General features: G+C 43.1%; 2 protein-coding genes across 4 annotated transcripts in view; one reads left to right on the plus strand and one right to left on the minus strand.

Annotated features, from left to right (window-relative positions):
- The window catches only part of LOC110984300 (uncharacterized), a 33,921-nt gene extending 21,157 nt beyond the window's left edge, over positions 1–12,764 (plus strand). For all 3 annotated transcript variants that reach the window (XM_022244325.2, XM_022244326.2, XM_087142627.1), the window contains exons 6-9: positions 805–1,248; positions 2,278–2,355; positions 7,605–10,691; positions 11,028–12,764. In XM_022244325.2, coding sequence (XP_022100017.2) covers positions 805–1,248; positions 2,278–2,355; positions 7,605–10,691; positions 11,028–11,231 — 3,813 coding nt within the window. In that variant the 3' untranslated portion in view covers positions 11,232–12,764. The remainder of the gene's footprint in view (positions 1–804; positions 1,249–2,277; positions 2,356–7,604; positions 10,692–11,027) is intronic.
- Positions 12,306–18,570, minus strand: part of LOC147797586 (uncharacterized) — a 6,440-nt gene continuing 175 nt past the window's right edge. Inside the window, exons 2-6 of the mRNA XM_087142454.1 lie at positions 18,376–18,560; positions 17,266–17,569; positions 16,320–16,644; positions 15,150–15,308; positions 12,306–14,533 (exon numbers count right to left, since the gene is read on the minus strand). Of these exons, the coding sequence (XP_086998580.1) occupies positions 14,366–14,533; positions 15,150–15,308; positions 16,320–16,644; positions 17,266–17,569; positions 18,376–18,560 (1,141 nt within the window). The 3' untranslated portion in view covers positions 12,306–14,365. The remainder of the gene's footprint in view (positions 14,534–15,149; positions 15,309–16,319; positions 16,645–17,265; positions 17,570–18,375; positions 18,561–18,570) is intronic.

Genomic DNA, 18,570 nt, shown 5'->3' on the forward strand with positions numbered 1-18,570 from the left:
TGGTTAACTACGTGGACCACAGCCGGAAGAAAGCTAGGTCAGTCCCTGTTCACCGCAATGCACATGAGCAGTAAACGCTGATGCCGCCCTCAATTACCCTTAGCACTCTTTCCCACACTTGGCTGACCCTACATGTGAGGTCACTACTACATGTGCAACTTGTTCTGCTCCTTGCTTCTACGAGAAACAAACACAACAAGTGATTTTAATTGCCCCCAGAGAATGAACCACTTTTACTCAGTGTGTAAAACTATCAGAGCAGCTCTGCACTGTGATTGGGTTTAGGCCTAATTGGTTTTGGGTTGTACTTGTGCATGTACTGTAGTTCATTGCCATCATGACAGGCAGTGTAGAAAGCTGTCACTGAAAACCAACAATACAGAAATGATATTTCAAACTTAGAGGAAGCTGGGAAATAAACTTGGAGATCAAGTGAATTACATGTACTTGTACCAGTCGATGTACATGTACATGTTGTTAGATTAACCTGCTTACACATATCCCACTTTCACATAGAACTTTGTGATGGGTCAAGAAAAACATGTGTATGTATACTCATTGTAACTGCGCAGATTTTTGCATGGAGTTCAGTGATGTCTGAGAATTTAGATAGATTCCTTCCAAAGATCGTTTGTGGAGGTAATTGACTTGTCACATGTACCGGTAGTGTACATTTGCAGTCTATTAATGATTTATTGTACCGGTGTGTATCTCGTCAATGAAGATGTCATACTCAATTAGTTGGAAGTTTGCTTACTCAAGCACCAGTCTTTGAGGGTGTTATTGCCTTTGTGATCCCATTAGGCTGCTGAGGAAACAGAGACAACACAGGAACCAGAGCAAGAGTCGGAGCAAGCTCAGGAAGAGGAGCCAGTGAAAGAGGCGGGGCCATCAGCAGAGGCAGAGCCAGGGCAGGAGGCGGAGCCAGGGCAGGAGGCGGAGCCAGGGCAGGAGGCAGAGCCAGAGAAGGAGGCAGAGCCATCAGCTGAGGCAGTGGAGTCAGCACAGGAGGGGGAGCCGCCAGCAGAGGCGGAGCCAGCACAGGAGGCGGAGCCGCAAGCAGAGGCGGAGCCAGCACAGGAGGCGGAGCCAACAGCAGAGGCGGAGCCAGCACAGGAGGCGGAGCCACCAGTGGAGGCAGAGCCAGCACAAGAGACAGAGACAAAGCCAGAGGAGGAAGAGATCGACATCGATCTGACTGACCCAGAGGTGCAGCAGGCGGCACAGAAAATCCAAGGAGGTTTCAGGGTAAGGAGACAAAAGCCCCCCTTTCCCCATAAACATGGACACTGTGCCAGCTGCACCATAACTGCACAGTGTACTTGATTGTGCAAATTATGCAGCACTGACTTGAGAAACTCTCTAGAGCACCCAGTGGTACATGTAATTAGCTTAGAATACACGAGCTCCCTCTTCAACCTTGAAATGCTGCAGTCACTCTCCATTGAAATCAAATTTGAAAGTTATTTCTCCCCTACATTTTGTGTTCCTTGAAGGCCGTTGGAAAGCAGGTATAATGTTCATGTTCCGCTTCATTAATGTTTTGGGCATGAATGCACTATCGTACTGTACAGTACATATGGACTTGTAATAGATTTTGACAGTATCGTGTATTGATGTCAATAATTTAATGTTCTGCCCCAGTCGAAATTCCCTGCCAGTAAGCCCAACGTCACCCTATAGTGTGGAAAATGAAATACAAGACACAATGCTATACTGTAGATGTAGAGCATACTAGATCAAGATGACCTGTGGTTAGGTGTCATATGCCATGCCAGTAGTAAGAGACTTGTACAGTGATGCCGTTTACACTCAGCCTCATTCTATTATTAATGAACCCTCACCGTATGTTCCGGTTTCTGGCACAAAAAGTGAGCAATCTGTTCTAGATCTAGATCACATGGATCTGGATCATGATCAGTGATCCATCATTGGTTTACGGACACCGAAACCCGCCTAATGGATGGTGTGAGCCAGCGTAAGGATCACTGATCTAGATCACATGGATCTGGATCAGTGATCCATCATTGGTTTACAGACACAGAAACCCACCTAATGGATGGTGTGAGCCAGCGTAAGGATCAGTGATCTAGATCACATGGATCTGGATCACGATCAGTGATCTATCATTAGTTTACGGACACCTAAACCCGCTTAATGGATGGTGTGAGCCAGCGTAAGGATCACAGCTTGAGATCCAGATCCATGTGAAACAGGCATGCCCTTTATAAAGAGTAATCAGATCAGTTGTTTTGCTCAATGTTAACTTGTCAACAGCGCTTGCAAGCAAAGAAGTCCAAAGAGTCAGTCAGCCAAGAGAACCAAGAGATGGAAGCCCCAGCCCCAGAAGCGCAGGTCAGTTTACAAAGTAGTCAGGATCATTGGCTTGTTCATAGATGCATGCTCCCTTGTTATAATTGGCAAATTAAGTGCACGAGTATGCTTCCGAGCAGACGGAAAAGAGAAATGTTAACCCAACGAAGGCATGTACATGTACATGATCAGTTTTCCACTTCACATGAAATGCATTCTTTTGAGCCATTTCCTCCAGGAATTTCTTGCAGTTTCCTTTCAATCTATCGGTAGTTCTCGACCTGTTTTCTTGATACCCAGTTGGTTCATTAATGGAATGGTGACCAGCAGCATCCCATGGAAACTTGCCTGTGAATGAAGGAATTGGGATTTTTAATGATTGGGTATAGCCAATGTGTGTCGGGCAAATTTACTTATGTGAGTTGAACAGGGCACCGGTATAAAAATGATTTTGGGCCTTTGTGTTTTTAATTGGAGGGTGTAGCACTTTACCTCTGTTACATGTATATGTATGTGCTGGTGCATGTACTTTTGGCAAATTGCCAAGCTATTCTTACATGTACGGTAAGTTGTACTATGGCACTGAACTTAAAGTTGAGGTTGGTTTATTAACCGGTGGTATAAAAGTCATCATTAGCCTTTAATTGCTTTTATCTTAATTTAATCATCACAGCCAGCAACCTTTGAAGGCCCAGCTGACCAAAATTTGAACAAAGCAGCAACAAAGATCCAGTCGGCCTATCGCGGCCACTTGGTCCGTAAGACCAAAGATATTACGGCTGTCTCGGACAGGTCGACTGACCAAAATTTGAACGAGGCTGCAACAAAGATTCAGGCGGCCTATCGCGGCCATCTGGTCCGTCAAACAAAAGACGAGGCAGTCTCAGAAGGGTCAAAAGAGCCAAATTTGAACGAAGCAGCGACGAAGATCCAGTCCGCCTATCGGGGCCACTTGGTCCGTAAAACAAAAGATGCGGTATGAAGTTACACATTTCAAGAATAGATCATTTCACACTTCCGGTAGCTGAGGTACTTGTACATGTAGAATTTAGCACTAGAGGGACACTGTCATCCTGGTGCACTAATACATGGTCTGGTACTTTATTTCCCCGTAGTCACAGTAGACAGTGTTGTACATGTATTTGAGTCCACCACAAGTCCCTGTAAGTCCATCACAAGTCATTCTGTGTATGAAGCCAATTCACAGCCTATTCAAATGGGCTGCGACCCAACCCTTCTTTTGTCATTGTTCACCCTGTTACCTATGACTGGCCTCAATTGTGAAGGGACTTGTGACTGCATGGACTTGTGGAAGGGTTAAATTGTGATGGACTCGAAAACAACACAGACGGTAGAAAACTATGTCATGTGACTTCATCTAGTAGAGATAGAAATTTATAAGACATATTGAAACATAAACTTGAGCTTTTCTTCACAAGTGACCACAAAGTTCCCTTTGTACAATACTGCATACTGGCAGTATAAATCTATATAGAGGTTTCCTGAGGGAGGGAAGTTGTTACATGTACCTTGTCTGTCATGTAGACGAATACATACATACATACATGTAGCCACCACTGTCTCGCTAGAAACTTTGCGCTTGATCTCTGTATAAAATAGGATCTACTGTGCGTGTGTATACATCTGGGACTTACCATTGTGGTTGCACAATGCCAGCAGTTTTAATCACCTTTTTTTAGAATTTAAAACAGAACTTTCATGAATTCCATGCCTGAGAGTGCAGCTGAAATGTCACCTTTGATGAAGAGATTGTGATTTTTTTTAGCTGACACATTTACACCTGCACAGGACGCCCATTGCACCATGATGCTGTAGTCAGAGTTTCCATTTTGAATACCAAATCCCATCTTTGGTGGAGAATCTTTTTTTCCAGTACGAGTAGTTGCAAGCGCATCATATGTCACCTACGGTACTCATGTATAAACCATCTTTAATACGGTTCAGTAATCCTCCCACAGTACATGTACATGTACCGTAAAAGAAACGTTTGATGATGTACATAGTGTAACTTAAGGGTCTGTATAGAAGTTAAGGCCGTGTCTTTAGATGTCATGCTCACCAATGAAATCCTTAGGCTTCTGTAGCCATGTTACATACATGTACATGTACATACCGTAGATACTGTATGTTACTGCTGGCCACAGCAACTCATTGGGGCATGGCCCTATTTGGTGTTGAATTACCACAGCTAGTTTCTGTGAGTTAGCTCAACCTGCAATGTACATGTACGTGCATGAGCTGCATGCTGAGCGTCTTGGAGCCGTGGACCATGATCTGGTTGCTCAGGGTCCATTTTCCGCGGAAGCAGCTCATGCAAAGATTGCAGCCGGACACCCCTGTGCATTTGCTTTTGTCAGGAGCTGTCATGCATGAATTTTTACTACATGTACATATATGTCCTTTCGACAACAGAAATTGGCTTAAAAGTCACACATGCTCCTCTTGTGAAAGCTTACCGGTACCTTCACATGTAAAACTCTCTCCTCTAACTGCATGCAGGGTAATGACGGTCGGTACATAGACAACTGCATGTACATGTTAATTTCCGAGTCCATTTTTTGTCGTACTGCGAATTGTAGAAGTCACATGTTTTGTTTGCATGCAACTTGTGCCGTAGGAAAATGCCACAGAAGAAACACCAGCAGAGGAGGATGCCGCACAGGAAGCTACGGAATAATTGTGGTTTGTTTGTCCCTCATTTTGTGTGATTCCCCCATCACTCCCTTTTTTTTTCCCTTTGCATCACGGCACAGAGGAACTACCGTACATACATGTATATATTAGCAATTGAAGACTTTTTTGGCTTATGCACTTGTTTGTTTTCCATGGTTGAGGTGCCCACCTGTAGCTTCATGTTGCATGATCAAGGCTGGTTCATACTTAATGCGAAAGTCAAGACAAGCACGGATCTGACATAGAAAAGCATTTAAGATGCGGTTTATCAAAGTCGAGTTGCGTTCAACATTTGCAACTTATAGCGAGTGTGAATTATTTTTGTGGTATCACAGATTAGCATGAATTTGCATAATTCACGTTTGCTGTTGCAAGGAGTGTGAACCAGCCTTTATACAAGTTGGTTGCTTGATTTCTTTGCATGCTTTCAAGTGCACATGGTTTGGGGAGATCTGACTTTCAAAGTGTCACAAGTTAAACCAGATTTGTGGTCAAGTAATCACAAGTCAGTAATTGATCACCGTGTAATTAGATTTGAATTAAAGTCCATCACAAGTCCCTGCAAGCCCGTCACAAAACCATCCCAAACCATTCAGTCTCAAGTCACAAGCTACATGTACAATAGGTTATTAAAATGAAATGCAAAAAAGAACCTTTCTTGGTCACTGTGCTCACCCAGCTGCTTATGACTGGACTTGCTGTGGAACCCAACATGCAACACTGGTCGATCACTTAAGTCATTCAGGGTACCAGATTATTCAAGTTTACGCAGCTGTGACAAAGACTCTCTGAACTGATCCCCTGGGGTTTTTTTGTGACGTTGGATGAAGTGATCAGGCATGCGATTGGCTGAATCATTACTCTGACCAAACTGAATATATAATTGGTATAGTCTCTCACCTCGCTTTACTGGGGAGAGTGCATTTCACATTTTCCAGATTTTATTCAACTTAGGTGCACAGTAGGCACATTCACAATCTCAGCATGAATAATTCACCCTAATATGCAGCCCTAGTTTCTGCATTGGGCTGCCACCAATACTCTTGCTACGAGTATGCACCCACTGTAGGACTATCAGCAGTGTTGTAGTTGACACCACTACAAGACCAGATATACATGTACCAGACACCAGACCATGCACAAGACCATGGACAAGACCATGCACAAGACCATACACAAGACCATGCACAAGACCATGCACAAGACCATGCACAAGACCATGCACATGACCATGCACAAGACCATGCACAAGACCAGTCACATGACCATGCACAAGACCATGCACAAGACCATGCACAAGACCATGCACAAGACCATGCACAAGACCAGTCACAAGTAACAGGGTGAACAGTGACAAAGTAGTGAGTAGCTTGTGACTTGAATTCAGACTGGAGGTCTAATTGTGGGGTCCTGTAAAGGTCTTAAGTGGGCTCAACTACAACACTGACTATCAGGTGCCTGACAGCCGACCAACCCGCCTGTGTTCAATAACACTGGCAGTGGTACATGTATCAGTGGATGTCAAAACGCATTAGAAACATCGGAAAAGTTGTAGACTGGTTCAAAGCAGATTTCCTTCACATTCATTGCACAAAGCATTGCCATGGATTCAGTGAGTGCTGCTTCGTGTGGTGACATGTATGGTGTTTTCCTACCAGTACCACGGTGTACATGTGGCTTGGGGAAAAATGCAAGATATTAGGCCAGTAAATGCTGTGTTTCTAGATGTGGTACATGTACATTTAGGCGACTTAACTGTAAATGTACATGTACATGTACCTGGTACTAGTATATCTAATATATTTTTGTATATAGTTTGGTATCTCTTTGTTTATTTCATCAGATAAAAGGTAATGGGCCAGGAATACCGTATGTATGTGTGCATGCCATATCTCATACATGTACCAGTACTCCTCATTTACGAAGACCTACATTTGTTTCCAACATGTTTTTTTTTTTGGCCTCTAGCAACATACTGTACCTCTACAGTACATGTACATGTACACACCTTTACTCTTTCCTCTGTGCTCTCAGAAACACAGCATTTCTTTTGGCCATCATATCCCAGTGGTAGATAAACATGTATAAACCTTGTCATCGGTCTGCAATTTGTCACTTATTATATGTATATGATATACATGTATTATACCAGTAGTTTCACCTGCAGGAGTTTAAGATCACCTTTATTATTCTTTTCAGCTAGTTTGAATTTGACAGTTCTTGAGAATTCAGTGTAATGGTTATCAGAAAAACAGTTTAAAAGTTTGTAGTCTTACAGGTAACATATACTTGTACATGTACGTTGTACAAGGGGATTGATAGGAGAGTATTGTAGTTGAATTCCTTCAGGGAATGTGAGGTGTACAGCACCTCAATGTGTAACCGGAACAGTCACAATTTCAACTGGCAGTACGCTGATTAAAGCTACATGTACATGTACACCTGCATCTTTAAACATACTTGTACACGTACAGGTATTACCCATCTGCTTGCCATGCTCTAATGCACCTACTAACATCAATACACTGTATGTGCTTGCAATGTACTAAAATGTCTCTGTCCGACTCCTTTCTCATTTGTTGTTTGTCTGTGTATAGGTTTCACCCACCGTACTCCAGGACAGCACTGAAGGACAAGACATTGTAGGACAGGCAGATGATCGGGGGGAGCTAGGGAAAAGGGTAGATGAGGGTCAGAGGGACAGGATTGTAGGAACTGAAGTTATATTGGCTAGTCAGGCTCTAGAGGGGATGCAGGCTATTCAGGATATTGTTCAGGCAGGAGTTAGACAGGAAGACAATCAACCGGCTTCTGAAGTCCCTGCCGCTGAGATTGTCCAAGAAGTTACTCTTGAGAGCAAAGCAACTGCTGAAGAAACAGCTGTTGAAGGTGCCAGTGAAGTTGTTCTAGAAGTAATAGAGGATAGTGTAGAAATGACTCCAGAAGTGACAACAAGTGACAAAGCGGTAAAGTCAGATGCTGTAACTGAGGACATTTTGTCTGAAGTACCTGTTGAAGTCATGCCAGAAACTCCAGCTGAAATCTCAACAGATGTACCAGTAACTGGTAGTGAACAGATCCCTGAAGTTGATACTAAGACAGATATTCCAATTGAGGTAACCCTAAAAGATGGTGCACCAGCTGAATCTGAGACACCTGTAGAGACTGATACTGAAGTGCCAAGTGAAATAAGGTCAGAAGTCACTCAAGACTCTTGTGCTGAGACCCCAGCGACAGCTTTTGCTGAGGCTTCTCCTGAGGTTCGTATTGAGGTAGCTGCTGCAGATGTCAAAGATATTGGACCACCTGATGAAGCTGAGCCAGCTGAAGACACTGCGACAGAGGTGACAGTTGAAAGCTCTGAAGTCACCAAAGAGTCTGGAATGGAGACCCCAGCCACAGTTGCTGCTGAGACCCAAGCCACAGTTGCTGATGAGGTTCATGTTGAGGTAGCTGCTGAAGATGTTGAAGATGGCGAACAAGTTCCAGCTGAGCCAGTTGAAGATGCTGTGCCTGAGGTGGCAATTGAAAGTTCTGAAGTCCCTCAAGAGTCTAGAATTGAGACCCCAGACGCAACTGCTGCTGAAGCTCCTGCTGAGGTTCCAGTTGAAATACATGCTGAGGTTGTCAAAGATAGTACATCGACTAAAGCTGAGCCAGCCGAAGATGCTGCAGCTGAGTTGACATTGGATGAAAGTTCTGATGTCGTTCAAAAGTCTGGAATTGAGAGCCCAGCCACAACTGCTGCTGAAGCTCCTGCTGAGGTTCCAGTTGAAGTACATGCTGAGGTTGTCAAAGATAGTACATCGGCTAACGCTGAGCCAGCCAAAGATGCTGCAGCTGAGTTGACGTTGGATGAAAGGCCTGATGTTGCTCAAGAGTCTGGAATTGAGACCCCAGCCACTGTTGCTGAAACTCCTGCTGAGGTCCCTGTTGATGATTTCAAGGGTAGTACACAAGGAAAAAATGATGAGCCAGCTGGAGATGCTGTGACTGAGGTTACGGTAGAAGAAAGCTCTAAAATTACTCAGGATTCTGGAACCGACAGCGCAGCCACAGCAGCTATTGAAGCTCCGGTCGATTTCGCCACTGACGATGTCAAAGATGGCAAAGCATCTAAAGCTGAACCATCGACAGATACTGAAACCGAGGTCACAGTTGAAGTAAGTCCTGAAGTTGCTCAACAAGCTGGTGCTGAAACCCCATCCACAGCAGCAGCTGAAGCTCCTGTTGAGGAAGCAGGGGAAGATGTCAAAGAAGGTGAACCAACTAAAGCTGAGCAATTGGCAGATGCCGAGACAGAGGCAACAGTTGAAGTAAGCTGTGGAGTTGCCCAGAAATCTCATGCTGATGCCCCAGTCATAACTACTGCTGGAGCTCCTGTTGAGGTTGTTGTTGAGGCAGCCTCTCAAGTTGCCGAAGATGGGGCACCAACTGAAGCTGAGCAAGCTGCAAAGACAGAGAGTGAGGTGCTGGTTGATGTCAGCGCTGAAGTCGCTCAAAAGCCTAGCACTGAGACTCAACCTGAAGCTCGTGTTGAGATTTCTGTTGGACCAGTGGATGCTGGAACAGATAAAGTTGAAACCTCAAAGACCGCTGTTGAAGCTTCTGAGGTTCCTGGTGAGGTAGCTGTTAAGGATGAGGAAGATGGTGCACAAGCAAACACTGAGGCATCTGCAGATGTTGGGACGGAGGTGACGGCAAAAACTAAAACTTCTGGAGGAGCCCATGAGGTAGCTACTGAAGATGTTGACTTTGATTCACAAACTAGATCAGTAGCTGGAACTGAGGTGACAACTGAGGCTCCTGTAGAGGTCCATGTAGCTGTAGAAGATGTGGAAGATGGTTCACCTGTTGAAGGTCAAACCGATGTTGCAGTTGAAGCAACAGTTGAAGTTGCTCCAGAGTCAGGAACCAAAGCCCCTGCTGCTGAGGCTTCATCTAAAGCGCCAGCTGGTCCTGTTGGGACTCTGGTTACTGGAGAAACCCAGACAGAGGACATCTTTGAGGTAGCTTCTGAAGTTCCTGCTGACCCTGTCACTAAGGCTGAGGCAGTAGTTGCCGAGGCGCAAAAAATTCCAGAAGATGCAGCAGATGAGGCCAATGTTGTTACAATTGAAAATGCCCCCGAATTTACAGCTCCCATCACAGAAGAGGCATCTGGTGGAACTGTGCCTGAGTTGAAAGCTGAGGCAAATACTGCTGGACCATGCACACCCGAGGCCACCCCTGCTGAGGCCCCAGAGGTTGAGGCTGGTGAGGTAACTTCTAATGCCAGTGCTCCTCAGGTCCAAGATCCAGAGGCTTCCACTGAAACTGGCTCTGAGAATGTTCATGCCGATGTCAAGGAAACTCCTGTTGTTGAAAATCCTGTGACAGAACCAACTGAGGACCACGCAAAAAATAAAGTTGAAGATTCTGGGAAGGATGTAGCTTTGGATTCTGGGAAGGATATAGTGGGAGATTTTGGGAAGGATATAGGTTTGAGTTCTGGGAAAGATGAAGCTGGGGATTCTGGGAAAGATGTAGGTGAGAATTCTGGGAAGGATGTAGCCGAAGATTCTGGGAAGGATGTAGCTGGGGATTCAGAGAAGGGTGACCAGGGAACATGTGAGGTTGAAGTTAGAGAGTCAGATCAAGCCAGCACCGTAGATCAAGTTCAAACAACTGAAGAGGCTAGTGAGGTAGGATTAGGAATACAGGTTCATCTGTCACATTCTGTCAAATCTAAGTTGTCTGAGGTTTCATATGTGTGAGTTTTTAGTCAGTTTTTTTATGCTAGGATATAGTTGTGCTTGGGAAACGTGTTTCCATAGCATTTTTACTAGTTTAAGATGGTAACTTTTTTTGTCTTTTTTCAGCCAGGAGCATTTTACATGTAGTTTCATTTCCATCAAATTCAAGCTTGTCTTCAAGCCCATGAGTTTCATCTTCATTTAATGTCATCCAACTCCTTAGGCATTGTATTACAACTAATGCCTATTCATTTAGTTGTGTTTTCCTGTTACACAAACTTCCAGGTCAACAGCAAATCATCTGAAGCTCTTCAGGATGCTGCTAAAAAAACAGAAGAGGAGGAGGAGGTTGACATTGACCTGAATGACCCAGATGTTGAGAAGGCAGCCGTTAAGATCCAGGCCAGCTTCAAGAACATCATGTCAAAGAAAAAGAAGAGCAAAGAGGGGGTGGCGGCAGCCGAGGGCACGGCCAGCTCTGACCAATAAGTTACCCAATCAGGTTGTGATTTGGAGGTTTTGGCATTTTCACGCAGGTCCTGAGGTGACTTTGTGGTGGTGGTAAGCATATTTTGTTTTTAAAGGGCTTGCAGCTCTGAAAAATAACTGATTTGTCACAGTAGTCCTTTCTAGTGGCAAAAATGTGGTCTCAACTGTATTGTATTTTAATGACATAGATTTGTTTGGCACACCACCACAAATTCACTTCCCAACAGCACATTCAATTCTGAAGGACTGTGGTAAAAAAAATGATTCCACAAAACTTGATCCCAAAATAAGTTTAAGAAATGTTTAAGATATTGGTCTCACCTTTTCCGTGGAGTTTGTAGAATTAGACTTGAGGAAAGAGTGGCTCTTAATAAACACAAACATGACTGCAGTCATTTTTTGCCTTAAACAGTTGGCGAAAATGCCATATTTTCATAACCACATAGAAGATGGAAATTAATAGGTTCATCATTGCTAAAGTCATACTTCAAAACCTCCAAATCATATTATTTTTTCTATGCACTTCTTTCTCAGTCATATTTTCCTGGCAACTGTTTGTATAGAAAACATCATGGTTATAGAAGTACTCATCGCCGCTATCCACTTTAATAAGATGTATTCTCTATAGTTAGGTATTTGATACTTGAACATTGATGTTAAAGTACTACCAAATCAGTACTTCACCTCAGAGTCAGATAGTTTGGATATACACTATAATATATTTATAGAATAGTTCTATTATACTCAAGCTTTCTTGTGAATTGTGCCATCGAGTTCTGTAAAGGTAAGAAAAATGATTGGTAGAAACCGACAATTACACGCACACATTTCAAAGGTTTGCACACTGCTAATATGGAAGACTATGTGCATTGTAAATGTGTAATGTTTGTTACCTCTGTCTTGACAGCATTGGGAGTGACCCTATTTATTCCAAAGAAAGTACTGTGTATTCAACATGTGCAGAAAATGATACAGTGGTATGTTAGCCTTGCCCTCTGAAATGTGTTTATTTTTGGTCTGTTGGAGAGAGTACGTTACAGTTGCACTGTCCAATCACATTGCAGAACTTTTCGCCGATGAAGTACACGCATTGGCAAGGTCTCCCAATGCCACAGTATCCAATTTGTGTCTTCATTTGTTGCATATTTAAGACTTTACATAAATCTAGCATGGAGTTTTTGTTTTCCAATTTCATGGTTGTACATACATGTATATGTATTGAGTTTCAATTTTCATTTTTTTTTTCATGTAAACTGGAATTAATTAATGGATTGTTTCACCGTTGTGTATTATATTGAGTTTAATTTAGATTTATTTTCGAAAGCTTCACAAAAATTCAGGCAATTACGGAACTGTACAATTTTTACCAATATTCTGCAAGTGTATTTCATGTGATGTCCACCATTTCAGCACTCATTCCATCGGTGAGTATTCAGCTAAACCCATCTTCTCTTGTATATTATTTTAATGTACACAAAATGCCTGTGAATTTTCAGTCATCAGTAATAAAGTTGTTTGCAAATTTGGATGTGATGCATGTGATTTGATCTAACTTTTTTTTTGGTGGGAGGTAGCCAATTGATAAAATAAGTGACGCATTAAAGAATTCCTCTTCTATCTGTACTTTCAACTTCAGGGACAAAAAGATAAAACTAAAATAACAAAAACTGTGAATCAGTGGGTCATTTTATATCTCTCTTTATTCTCTAGACTTTGAACATTTTACATCTATTGCAAAATTTTCATCCTGAAAAAAATTAGCTACAAAATCCATATCTTCATCAAGGTGATCAAGTGTTGTTTCCATATAAATATGGCAGCTCATTTCAACGTACATGTACTGTATGCAGGTGTATGTGGAAAATGTGGACGGAGTCAATTTTCTCGACAGAACCAGGTGAAAAGAAACTGTACTATTTAAAAACTCCTAATCATTGTGCAGAAATAAAAATAACACGAGATAAATATGTCAACTTTCCTACATCCACCAAAGAATTCTGTACAGCTTTAGATATTCCCAAAATTTACACAAAATTCATGAACAGATATCAACCCGTGCACTCAAAACCTGACAATTCTGAAAAGTTATTCTGAATCTCTATGTAAATGACTTTAAACACACTTGCCTGACAAATTGATTTTAAGAAAGCTACAATATATACATAAACAGTGCTATGATATGAATTAAAATGAAATTAACATATTTGTAGACAAAAAGGTTGGCACAGCATACAAATCTGTCTTTTGAAAAATTTGACTTTTTAACAATAAATAAGGGACAGTTGTTTGTTCAAACACCATCTTTGATTTAAAGGTCTAAAAACTTGGTCTATGGTGACAGTACAATACGAGCATGTTTCCTTTTCTAAAAAGTGTTCGCAATTATTTATTTCATGTGGACGGCTTTGATTTCACTTTTACAAAGTTTCATTAAACTGTTGGACGGAATAAAAAACTATGAAAATATAAAAGTGGTCAAATTGGCTATTTCGATACAAGTAGTCAATTTCATGTGATCAATTTTTTAATTGCTACTTTGTTTTATAGAAATAATCACACACAAAAACAGTTTTAGAAAATATAATGTGCATCTCTGAGTACCAAAAATACTTAATTAGAAAAATGAACTAAGATGAAATTTTGATTTTAAACTGTGACAAAAATCAAGCCATGTATTGCAAAATTGATGAACAAGTGTAATCAAAAGTATTTACAGCTGCTCGTGAAAAAGTCTCCAATGTAGAGAGAATTCAGGCAACCTTACAGCCCACTTTGTCACAGTTCAGATCTGACCAATAAAATGGAATTCCTGCAGGAACTCTGATTGAGATCCAAATAACCTTCCGTTAAACTTGCACACAAATTTGAGCTTCAAGATCAATTCTGCTTCGGTTCTTTGACAAGTTGTTTTTCTCGCTTTGATATTTGTGCTTGATAAAACAAACTTTGGAATGATAGTTTCTTGACAAGCTATTTCCAATTCATGTGCACGGCTAAATATGTCAACGAACCCATCTCCCTATCCCCAATAACTCAAATCTGATGGACATAACTGAAGTCCTTTTCGGTTCAGTTCAAAGGGTGGTTGCTTTCCTTCATGATGAATTCTCCTACGCAACAGTGAGGACGTCCTCTCACTTTTTGTGTCCTCGGACGTATGAGTGCAGCTGCTGCTGTTTCTCCTCTAGCTGGCCGCGGACTGCGTCCAGCCTCTTGGACAAGCTGTTCCGTTGGATGGTCAGCAAGGTCAGCTTATCTTGGGCCTCGGCCAGCCTGGCCGTAGTGTCCCGGATCAGTGCCGGCTGCAGAAGGGCAAACAACGCACAACCAATAATTTTTTTGTCATTCAAGTCTTGAGTGACAGAGTTAATTAAATTCCGGCTGAGAGAAAGACTGTGATTGGAAAAAAAAAATCAGCATTTGTTTTTACGTAGCCAGAGATGTCAGTTGATGTTCTTGCAATGACCAAACAAAAAGAATTAAAATCATTAAAATAAAAACTGTCTCTTAATAATATATAAAAAAGATCTCAGCTGTCCCTTGTTTGATTTTGGCAACACTTGGCATGCACATAAACACATTTATCACATCTGAGTAGATCTGTGAAGTTTCAATTCAATCCAACATAAGGTTTTGCTATTATGCGCAATTATATTTCATGGTCTCCAGCATGCAAGCAAGTCTGAATGAAATGAAGCAAGTCAATGGAAGAGGTTCGCATTTCCAGTGTCCAAATGATCCTAAGATATTAGACAACTCAGAATGGTACAACACAGAAACGAAATGCTCAGCGACGATGTGAGAGAAAAGGCCTATGCCCCCCCTCAATCCAGCTCTCTTAGGAGTTAGGTACTGGATTAGGGTCATGAGTACCGGGTTTAGGGGTCAGGGCAAGGGTCGGAGTTTGGGAACACCTACCTCTGATTCGTCAAATTGGCCTTCCTTCAGCGCCTTCTGAGCCTCGAGCTCCTGCGTCATCTGGGCCATGGTGTCCTGCGTCTCCATCACCTGGGTGCTGAGCCCCGAGAACTCCACACTCATACGGTCCACCTTATCCTCCAGGGATTTCACCTCGTCCTGAATAAAAAAAAAGGACACAAACAATTATTCAATGATAAAGACATGTTGGCTGGTGATAGCTAGGAGACGGAGTGACTCGTGAACGGTGAAGGAACTAATCTTTTCCTGGGGTGAACCACTTATTACTTTGGCCCAAAATTTGACTTTTTAAAAGTCTAAACTTTTTAAAACCTAACTTTTCATACACAGCCTAATGCCACATATACTGTTTTCGTGGAGTCATTTGAACAGTATATGTAGAGTATTAATGGAAGTCCTATTTTTTCAACACTCTGGGATGTGCCCACAAAGTGATATTGGCTACCGCAACACGCTGTACACCCCGGACAATCAACAGCCTTCAACAGACTTCTCAGACTCTGCGTGAGTGTTCAAAATTAGTGAAGTGTACGTGAAGTGAACGGCAGCTGGAGGTGAGTCAAGATGCACTTAGCCATTCAACCTCTCAGCTGTGCTTGTGTGTACAGAAGGCCTGATACATGTCCAATAACCGCAAACTGGATGACAGCTGCTTTCAATGATGTCTTTTTTCCTGCCTGCACATTTGGGGATGGGACCTTGTGTCTATGCTTTCACCTTGTAAACAAGGCAAAGTGATGAATCCAATGAAAACTAAACAACTGAGAGCCTGCTTGCATTCAGCTCAATACCCGATGTTTGATTCAATCATCAGACCTTTCACATTTTCCATTTTATGGGGACACTCCACTCTCAAAATGAGACCTCAAAAAACTGCAGCTCCACACCAAGTGACTCTTCAGGCCATTTTTTTTAAGAGGAGCTGATTTTTCTTTTGAGTTGGCATCAGACCAGACTGAGCTCTTTATTTTGATGTATCACTGAGTATGGCACTCTCAGGAAAATGGATATTGCCTGGGTGTAAAATGTTGAGGGTGCAAACTGATTTTAACTATGCGTGATTGCTTTCAAGGGTTTCAAAATCAAATGAGAGGTGCTGGCAATTTGTGACCCAGTTTTTTTTAGGGTGGGCAGAACCAAACAAGGTACCTGCAGATAGACTAGGTGCTGGTCTTGTCCCTTGGTAGGTTTTCTTGCCTGTTCCTGGGTCCCCCCGCTGGCCACTCCGGGCTGGGCGACGCTCTGCCAGAGAGCAGTGCCACTTAGCTCTCCTGGCAGTTCCTCTACGGCTCTCTTGGCTGCTGCCATCGTGGCCTTGGTAGCTAGTGGAGTCTGGCCGCCTGTCAGTGTGGCCAGGCGGCTCTCTACTGCCTCATGGGCCCCATGCTGTCGGGCCAAGGCTATCTTATCCTCAGCAGTGCCCAAGAGAGATTGCATCTCTTGGTTGGTGGCGAAGCTGCCGTACTTGGACAACCTGGAGGAAAACCAGGAGGAATTAGAATATAAAGTGCTCCCCAACAAGCAAAAACCCCACATATATATCATCCTAGAGCTGTAACAGCAGATTTGTGAGCAAGTTGATGGCGTTGTCATTTCACAGCCTGTCAACTCTACTGAATCCAATCGGAGCTCTGTCTCATGCAGTGTGCGGATTTGGTTTCAAGCCAGTTGCCACCTGACATGCCTGAGCTCTATCTAATGCAGTGCGTGGATTTGGTTTCAAGCCAGTTGCTACCCGACATGCCTCATATTTCATTTAATACAAAACTTAACTGACATTTTCCATACATGCTTACAAACAACTTTGTCAGTTGAACACAAACAGTTTCAATTCAGCAAAAATGGCCAAGTTCAACAAGAGGCAAGAAAGTCCTTCCAACATAGACGTCATCATGTCTCAATCAAGACTTTCCAGAAAACTCAAATGGGCAGTCAGTTATAGATGTTCATTTCTCTGTAAAATATGGGTGCTTACTGGTCATATGACAAGTGATTGACTGGACAACAAATCTCAGACCAATAACAAGGATCTGCTTTTAATAAAGAAACATTGGACAACTTCTGTGCTAGGCAAGAAAGAGCGAGTATCACTCACCTCTTCTGTAGGTCCTCGTCCGTCACGTGTACCCCGTCAGAGTCGGTCCCTCGCAGCAACTTGACGTCCAACAGCTTCTCAATCATCTCGTCCTTCTCCGCCTCCGTCTCGGCCCCGCCCATCAGGGCAGCCAGCACCTTATGGCCGGTCTTGCCCTCCGGTCCGTCGCCCTGATACCCTGGGGCGGGGGCGGGCAGGTTGGTACCGTGGCGGTAGCGGGCGAAGAAGAGGTCATTACAGACGGCCGAGAGCGCCTGGTGGAACTCGCGGGTGAAGCCGGCTGATGTGTCGTCGCGCATGTCGCCTAAAACAGGGCAGAGATTCTAGATTGAGCGAACTTTAATTCATAAGTTCCTTCTACCAAACCAGTCTTTGTATCTGACAAACGCACAGTATTTCCACCAATAGAAATGCTCAATTCTTACATTTCATTACTAAAACAGACACATAGTCCACACAGAGCATGTGAAAAATATCACTCCTAGTTTTAGGTCAGACTTGTTGATCTATTAAGAGAGAAATTCTTTGGGACTTTGAATCGTCTGTAGCTTGAATTAATTTCACACCTGTGTGGACAGGATGAGTAATCTTAATACATCGCACAGTGCAGAAAGCTATCAACCTTCTCCACTACACTCACAGCCAATCCAATGCTATGCCATGCTAAAACCTTGATTATGCCGATGATGTAACCAGTAAACCTACTAGCATAATGGACAGGTGAGGATTTGGAGGCTTAGGGAAGGATGAAGAGAACATTCCAGGTGCCAAACACACACCGATCAACAAGGAGTATTTACATTTGAGGACGACAGCTTCATATCATGTCTTCTTGGATTGCATAGGATCTTCTCATGGAAGTCCAAACTGTTGTTTTTGTTTGAAAAGCTTCAAGAAAAATGCAGAAAAGTGCTAATATTGCTGTACATGGCCTGGAACCAGAACAGCCTTTCCACAAATTATAAGACAACTGGAAACTTTGTCTCCGGCTGGCGGTGGAAAATGACTCAGCTGTTGGCTACAGGCTTCACAAGCACCACGTGGACATCTAGCTCGGGGCTTTGGTTGCAAGCTGCATTAAGTCTAGGACATTGAAACGATGGCCTTTACCGGTCTTGATGTGAGCTAGGGCGTGGACCAGCACCAGCACAAACTCCCCCACTGTGTCCAGCCGTGCCTGCCGGACGTACAGGATCTTGTTGGTGTCGTCGAAGTGGTAGGAGTTGCGATAGGTGTTACGGGCCAGCCTGTCGTTGACGGGGATCCGCTCGGCCAGGAGCAAGGAATTTATTTTTCTGTTTGTTT

The sequence above is a fragment of the Acanthaster planci genome, linkage group LG10 (assembly GCF_054643075.1).
Source record: "Acanthaster planci isolate LZ-2023a linkage group LG10, COTS_SCS, whole genome shotgun sequence".
In the NCBI taxonomy this organism is placed as follows: Eukaryota; Metazoa; Echinodermata; class Asteroidea; order Valvatida; family Acanthasteridae; genus Acanthaster; species Acanthaster planci.